Here is an 8,310-nt window from a genome sequence, read left to right on the forward strand (position 1 = left end):
GCCTGCCAAACCCACTTCTACCTCAGACCTCGTCAAATAGTGTGATCTTCCCCAACCCGCTGGTTAGCATTGCTGCGACGGCTAACGCACTGGATCCTCTGTCCGCCCTTATGAAGCACCGCAAAGGGAAACCACCGAACGTGTCGGTGTTTGAACCCAAGTCAAGCTCCGAGGATCCCTTTTTTAAACATAAATGCCGATTTTGTGCCAAGGTCTTTGGAAGTGACAGTGCTTTACAAATTCACCTCCGCTCGCATACAGGCGAAAGACCTTTTAAGTGTAACATATGCGGAAACCGCTTTTCCACAAGGGCAACTGAAAGTTCATTTCCAGAGGCATAAAGAGAAATACCCTCACATTCAGATGAACCCTTATCCCGTTCCAGAATACCTCGATAATGTGCCGACCTGCTCCGGAATCCCATACGGCATGTCGCTGCCCCCAGAGAAGCCAGTCACAACGTGGTTAGACAGCAAACCCGTTTTACCGACCGTCCCGACTTCCATCGGGCTCCAGCTGCCCCCCACTATACCTGGTGTGAACAGTTACGGTGATTCTCCGAGCATCACTCCCATGAGCAGGTCACCCCAGAGGCCTTCTCCTGCCTCCAGCGAATGCACTTCTCTGTCCCCAAGCCTCAACACTTCGGAGTCAGGCGTTCCAGCCTCTGCCGAGTCCCCGCAGCCTGTCCAGAGTGGCTCAGCTCTGCCCAAGGCAGAACCCGTCACTCTGCCTCCCACAAGCACGCGGCTTGGGGACCTTTCTGTGGGCGGGCAAGTTTCCACAGCTTCCACATCTTCAATTTCTACGGCTGTTACGGACAGCAGCGTTGCAACAAGCCTCCCAAACCCTGTGCTTCCAGCAGTGTCTGACCAGTTCAAGGCAAAGTTTCCATTCGGTGGTCTGCTAGACTCTATGCAAACATCAGAAACCTCAAAACTACAACAGCTCGTGGAGAACATTGATAAGAAGATGACAGATCCAAATCAATGCGTCATTTGTCACCGTGTGCTTAGTTGTCAGAGCGCTCTCAAGATGCATTACAGAACGCATACAGGAGAAAGACCATTTAAATGCAAAATTTGTGGACGTGCCTTTACTACAAAAGGCAATCTAAAACACATTTTGGAGTTCATCGAGCGAAGCCACCACTTAGAGTACAGCACTCGTGTCCCATTTGTCAGAAGAATTTACAAATGCAGTTGTTCTTCAGCAGCACATTCGTATGCATATGGGCGGGCAAATTCCAAACACGCCGCTACCAGAGGGCTTCCAGGACGCCATGGACTCAGAGCTTTCCTATGATGAGAAGAACGTTGACACCCTGAGCAACTTTGATGATGACATTGATGAAAATTCTATGGAGGAGGACCCGGAGCTAAAGGACACGGCAAGTGACTCATCCAAACCCCTCATCTCTTACTCTGGGTCATGTCCTTCCTCGCCACCTTCTGTGATCTCCAGTATTGCTGCTTTGGAGAATCAAATGAAAATGATTGATTCTGTCATGAACTGTCAGCAGCTGACCAGTTTAAAATCCATAGAAAATGGATCAGGGGAAAGCGACCATTTGAGCAACGACTCCTCATCAGCCGTGGGCGATCTCGAAAGCCAGAGCGCAGGCAGCCCTGCGATGTCAGAGTCTTCTTCCTCCATGCAAGCTCTGTCTCCTGTAAATAGCAATAGCGAGAGTTTCAGATCAAAGTCCCCCGGTCTCAGTAACCAGGAAGAGCCACAAGAAATACAATTAAAGACAGAAAACCAGACAGCCACCACCTGCCACTGAAAATGGAGGCGCATTAGATCTGACATCCACCAACCCGGGAAGACCAGTCATCAAAGAGGAGGCTCCTTTTAGCCTGCTGTTCCTGAACAGAGAACGTGGTAAGTTTAAAAGTACTGTTTGTAATATCTGTGGCAAGCCTTTTGCTTGTAAGAGTGCATTGGAAATTCACTACCGCAGCCATACTAAAGAACGTCCATTTGTTTGTACAGTCTGCAGTCGTGGGTGTTCCACTATGGGTAATTTAAAACAGCACTTACTGACGCACAAATTAAAAGAGCTGCCTTCTCAGTTATTTGAACCCAACTTTACTCTAGGTCCCAGCCAAAGTACTCCTAGCCTGGTCACCAGTACAGCACCTACCATGATCAAAATGGAAGTGAATGGGTCACAGCAAGCGATCTCTTTGGGTGAGGTCCCTCGCTTCCAGCTGGAATCCAGGTTCCTGCTGCACCACAGACAGTGATGAGTCCGGGGATCACCCCTATGCTGGCACCCCCCCCTCGCCGGACTCCCAAGCAGCACAACTGTCAGTCGTGCGGGAAGACCTTCTCCTCAGCAAGTGCACTGCAGATACACGAGCGCACCCATACTGGTGAAAAACCGTTTGGTTGCACAATCTGTGGTAGAGCTTTTACCACAAAGGGGAATCTTAAGGTAAGAGGCCAAATAAAACTGTAAAGGCTCGGGGGGGGGTGTTAAGGCACTGTGCTTGAACTCGACAGGGTTTAGCACTGAGTGTTTGCCCCGAAGGCAGGAGTGGAGGGAGCTGCGAGGTGGTGCTGGCTGGGTAGCGGTGGTCGCTGTGCTCCCGCTGTGCTGGCGAGAGGGGCCATGTGCAGCGGGCTGAGCAGCCGGGCAATGATGCGCACTGCGGAGCTGGTTGCGAGAGAATGTGCATGCACGTCACCGCTGCCCTGGCAGGCGTGGTGGCACACGTAGCCAGCTGATGGACATGTCCGGGCAGCTCTTGCCAACTATCGGTGCAAAAATACCACCTCGGCATAAACGAGAAGCGTGGAGCTTGCTCAGCTCCTGGGGCGCCTCTCAAATTTCCATTTTCTGCCCTGCTTCACAGCCGTGGCAGACGAGAAAGCTGCTTCCCGCTGGTGTACAGTGGGCTGCCACGGGACTGACGCCTTCATTCCCGCAGCCTGCTTAACCATCAGGACACAGCCTGGGGAATATGTTTTTATGCGTCCTTTTTGAAAATACGAAATTTAGCAAAGTAATCCATGCCTCTGGCATGAGATAAAACATTATGAAAATAGACAAGGTGCAAAAAGGGGAAGGGCAGCAAAACCCGCCTGCCTGCTACCACGAGTAATGCCCTGGGTAAGCCTCAGTGTGTGAGGGCTCGCAGCTCGTGTGTGGGGTTGCCTGGCCTAGCAGTTACGTGTGCTTCATCCTCATGGTGCCGCCTTTGCCCTCGCTGAGAAGGGACAAATGTGCACTGAAAAATTACCGTGGTGCTGGGTTTTCTCTGTATAGGTTGACCGGGGCCTTAGAACTGTGTCTTAACTGGAATTGATTTGTTTTCCATGCGAATTAAAAGTCATTTTTTTTAACGAAAGCAAGTGGTTCTGTAAGAGCGAGCCTTTCAGGCCAGCCCGCTTGCCTGAACGTGCTAACCTGGGGGTGCTTCTTGTTCCCGTCTGCTCCGCAGGTTCACATGGGAACCCACATGTGGAATAACGCCCCTGCCCGCCGTGGCCGCCGCCTCTCTGTGGAAAACCCCATGGCTCTGCTCGGCGGCGACGCACTCAAGTTCTCCGAGATGTTCCAGAAGGATCTGGCAGCTCGGGCCATGAACGTTGACCCCAATTTTTGGAACCAATATGCTGCGGCTATCACTAACGGACTCGCTATGAAGAACAATGAGATTTCTGTCATACAGAACGGAGGCATCCCCCAGCTCCCAGTAAGTCTCGGCGGAGGTGCCATCCCGCCTCTGAGTAACCTTACCGGTGGCATGGACAAAGCTCGCACGGGCAGCAGCCCTCCCATTGTTGGTCTGGACAAAGCAAGCTCGGAAACGGGAGCCAGTCGTCCATTCACCAGGTTTATTGAGGATAATAAAGAGATTGGCATAAATTAAAAGCATTCATTCTGAATAACTGTTGGACCACTCCTCGGCACAACACTTGTCCTGTTCCGTGTACAGCTTTTGAAGCTAAGCATTAGTTTCCTGACCTAAATGCATAGGTTCCCTTTAAAGTCTTACCCATAGCAGAAATACATAACTTTGTGGCTGCTGAAAAGTTGTCTTGCAAGATCTGCATGGTACTTCTTTCAACAGTGAGTTTGACTGTTACCAAGAACTTTGAAACCTTTTAATTTAACAGAAAACAAACAAACAAACAAATCATGGGATAACTTCATTAGAAACAGAAAGAGGCTAGTCTACGTCCACTTTGCTTCTTACAAAACTTACTGTCACCTGAGAGCGGGGGGCTTCATTACGGCATTCTGTCACACTTATTTGCTGGTTTTGTTCCAATTAGTTAGCAACTTGGACTATGTTTTTAGGAATCTTAATCTTAAATAAGTGATTTAGTACCCCAATGCTGTGTATTATTACAGTATCCTTGTCTGTAGTATTTATAATGTTAAGATTATGCGGGTAACAGACAATATACTAGCCCCAAACTTAAATGAAGCTTTTGTACTGCAAAATACATCTGGCTATGTGATTTTTCTTTTTTTTTTCCTTTTTTTTCCCTTTTTTAAAAGAAAAAACACCAAGTTTTGTTTTACTATAAATAAGTGGTTTATTTCAATTCAGGCAAAATTGTGAAGTTTTATTGGGAAAGATAGCATGCTTTTCATGTGCAAGTACCTGTCAGTAACAAACCTTTTTTTTTTTTTTTATTTAAATATTTGTAGCTGCTATGTGGACAGTTGTTCTATTAAATGAAAAAAAAATGTAGTGTGGATTTTAGCTCAATGATTGGAAAACAAGTTACAGACAAACCTTAGCACCGTAAGTTATTCACAACATTATAAACGGTTGTGAGTAAATACTCCATGTTATCAAAGCTGTATAATAAAAAGGTAATGTTTGTATAATGTGGTTGCAAACTCTTAATTTATACTATTGCACTTTTAGTATTTTGTATTAGGGAGGTTTGTCTATAATTTGAAACTGAACAAAGATGTAAACTATTTTATAAATAGTACTTTGACTTGAGGAATAAGGAGGAGAACCGTGTTGCAGTTTCTTGTTTTGTTTTAAGGTCGAACGACGAGAGATCTCTATTAACTAAGCAGAAAAGCCGCAGAGAACTGTCAGATCCTTAGGAGATATGGGGCCTGCCATTTCTTAAATGGAAATGATTCATTTCACTTTTCTACAAAGCCCACTTAAAAGAGTGACCACCCCTGACAGAATTCTGATGCATTTATCTTAGGAGTGTGATACTAATATGAGTCTAAGGTAGAGGAAGGAAAGCATTGCGTAGGTTTAATTTTGCTGTGATCTGTTCTGTCCCTTTCACACATACCCACGAGAACAATGTCGCCTGCCTAATAGCACGGGAACGAAGTAAGGACTCTTGGGCAGCGTGAGCAGTAGTAATAGACAATTGTTCTGTTTGCATTTCCAACCCTGGCTGATTATCTTCTCAGATTGCTCCAAAGCACAATGTACCCTGATTAATCAAATATAATTTTCTGTTGATTGCATTGTTTAAATTACACCAAGTAAATAAAGGGAATGGTTCCACTTGGAAGCTAGGCTGGGGATGCTGAGGAGACTGGGGCTTAATCGAAACTTGAACAGTAACCGTTCTGTGTACTACCTCATTTTTGTGCATTACGAGCATGGTGGAGTTGACACCATGAACTTCCGTCCGGCAGAATTGCTTGAGGGACATGATGGGTAGCTGGGTAACAGCGCAAGGAGTTTTATGCCCCTGAAGAACAAATCAGACAGTGAGGTCTTCTCAGTTGAGGCTGAAAAATAGGACAATCTTTCTTACACAACAAAAACCATTACTGTAAGAGGATGGACTATTTCTGCCATCATGTAATGGAGTGAAGAGAGGTTCAAAGACTTATTAGCTGTTTGTTTCTGTGGGAAATGAACAATGAACTCTACAGCTCCATTTCCTGCAGTGATGAGATAGAGATATATAGATATATCTATCTATATATAAGCAAAACTATGTATCTGTAACGCCTCTACAATACAACATCTTTTTTTGCCACAGTGCATGGGTGGTTAGGGGTGTTTCCAAGCATTGGAAAAAAAAAAAAATAAAAAGGAAAACTGAGGTGGCTTAATGTTGCTGTATTTCAGCAATTGAATGTTTTTATTTATCTGTGTCATTTTTGGTGTGACTTTTTTTTTTTTGGGTAGTATTTGGTACCATGTAGTGTTATCTCTGTTCCCTAAAGGACGTGTATAACTTAAAAAAAAAAAAAAAAGAAAGAAAAGGAAAAAAAAGAGAAGAAAAAATGAAAAAGGAAAAAATGAAAAAAGATGTAAAGTGTTGTAAATAAGATGGTTGAAGATGGTACAGTAAGACTGACCCCATTTTGTATTCAGGGTTAGGTCATTCCTCTCTGCATGGTGAAGAGAGACACTATTTTTATACTGTGATACCATGTAGGGCTAGGAGCCTCCCTGAACCAGCTGGGAATTGTTACCTAGATCCAATATTTTTTATTATTAAATCTTGTTGGCTTGACACATCTACTGATTGAAATGGATGTCTTAGTCTAGGTTACTATTTTTGTCATATGGAATTGAATAAAATGCAGGATGTAATATTATTTCTGAATTGCGTTCCTTGATTATTCTAATAACAGAGCAAGATATGAGACTAAGGTCACTTGTGGTAGATTGGTGTCAATGACTTCTAATCGTTGCATCTGAAAATCGGAATAAGGGCGACACCTTATTATTCAAATGCTATTCTAATATATATTAACAGTGCAAAGGGGTAGAATTATTAAAGTCTCTTTTCCAATGAAAATAAATCATAAAAGCATTATTCACAAGACAGTAGGAAAAACAAAACCCCAAAATATTTTGGAGGGGGGAAAACAGCTTTTGGAAGGACTACTGCTTCAAATTGACTGCTTTCTGAACACTTACCATGTACTGTCTACCAAAAAAAGCCTTCTTTTCATGTTGTTGGAACATCTGCCTAATATTCACGATACACTGCATGATCAAATTTGGGAAGAAATTTATCAGGAGCAGTTCAAATTCTAAAATACAAAAAAAAAAAAAAAAGAAAAAAAAAAGAAAAGAAAAAAATCAACAACTCGCATCCATTCATTCCAAATGACATAACCTGTATGTTTAAACCCATGGTTTTGTTTCTTCTTTTTTTGCAAGACTCTAATTTATCAAAGCATGTCTAACTTTAACCAAATTATTTTTTCACGTTGATTTAAATGAAAATATTTACATTCTTAAGGTTAGGCATGTGATTAAGTATCTCCTGCAAAAAAAGCTGTATGTTTGAGTAAGCTTCAAGCTGTTATAATCCGGTGATGAATGCCAGCTGCATTTGAAACAGACAAAAGATAAAGAAAAGAGAAAAAAATCTGTACTAATCATCTTTCAGTGGCCTTGTTATAAAGATACTCTGTTTCATAAGACCTACCCAAAGAAGGTACGAGTTCCCTCTGGTGACTCCACAACAATAGGCTTGTGCTTGTGTTGCTGCATGCACATCCCTGAGCCCTGCTGAGAGAGAACGTGATGTGCAAAAGAGAAGGAAAGCGAAGGAGCACTGATAGTTGTGGTTCTGTTCAAAACACAGGAGGAAAATTACCTGCTTTCCCCTCCTCCCCCCCAAAAAAGGACAAAAGCAGAATGGTATCTATTTTTAAATATGTATGGGTTATTTTTCTTATTATAGGAAGACATTAAATAATAAGATGTGCTACACAGATGAAAATGGTCAAAGTCTGCTGAATTACAGATGTTTAAAAACAGAGCCATGGAGGAGCTCTAGATAATCAGAAAAATGGCCAGTTAGAATTTTTTTTGAGGGGAAGGTTATTTTACACATGAAAATTCCAGCAAGGCTTTTAAACTCTTCACTTATATTTTTGCCATGAGTTATTAGAGAGCATTTATGATAAATGATTGACATGACTACTTTTTTGCCCATGTTTTTTTTCCTTTTGTACAAAGTATTTCTCAAGATATTATCCATTCCTTTACCTATTTTGTCCTTTCTGTTATCCATTCCTTCACCTATTCTGTGCTTTCTATCTTGGCAAAAACTTTGTTTTTCTAAATCTGAATTTATGCTGTATTTGTGTTGCCTTTAATTTACTTCTCTGCACGTACTCTGTCATTCGTAAGATACTGTGTTTCATTTTTTTACCTTTTTCTCTTTAATTCTGCAGAAGTCAAAAGAGCTGCCTGGTTTTTGTATCTATGTGTAACACTAGCATAATGAATGACGAAGTCGTCAGCGGTGTGACCAGGTATGTGTATAGCCCGCAGGCTTTGCTGACGAACGCGCTGCTGCGTTGCTGGTACAGGGCAGCTGCAGAGGGTC

At 43.1% G+C, this 8,310-nt stretch overlaps 1 protein-coding gene across 1 annotated transcript in view; it reads left to right on the top strand.

Annotated features, from left to right (window-relative positions):
• Positions 1-6,986, top strand: part of SALL3 (spalt like transcription factor 3) — a 22,947-nt gene extending 15,961 nt beyond the window's left edge. The window contains 8 exon segments of the mRNA XM_037381969.1: positions 1-307; positions 309-1,111; positions 1,114-1,185; positions 1,188-1,764; positions 1,766-1,884; positions 2,101-2,196; positions 2,199-2,440; positions 3,450-6,986. The exon segment at positions 1-307 is cut by the window's left edge and continues 1,047 nt beyond it. Coding sequence (XP_037237866.1) covers positions 1-307; positions 309-1,111; positions 1,114-1,185; positions 1,188-1,764; positions 1,766-1,884; positions 2,101-2,196; positions 2,199-2,440; positions 3,450-3,881 — 2,648 coding nt within the window. The 3' untranslated portion in view covers positions 3,882-6,986.
• The last annotated feature ends 1,324 nt before the right edge of the window (positions 6,987-8,310 follow it).

The sequence above is a fragment of the Falco rusticolus genome, chromosome 3 (genome assembly GCF_015220075.1).
Source record: "Falco rusticolus isolate bFalRus1 chromosome 3, bFalRus1.pri, whole genome shotgun sequence".
Taxonomy (NCBI): Eukaryota; Metazoa; Chordata; class Aves; order Falconiformes; family Falconidae; genus Falco; species Falco rusticolus.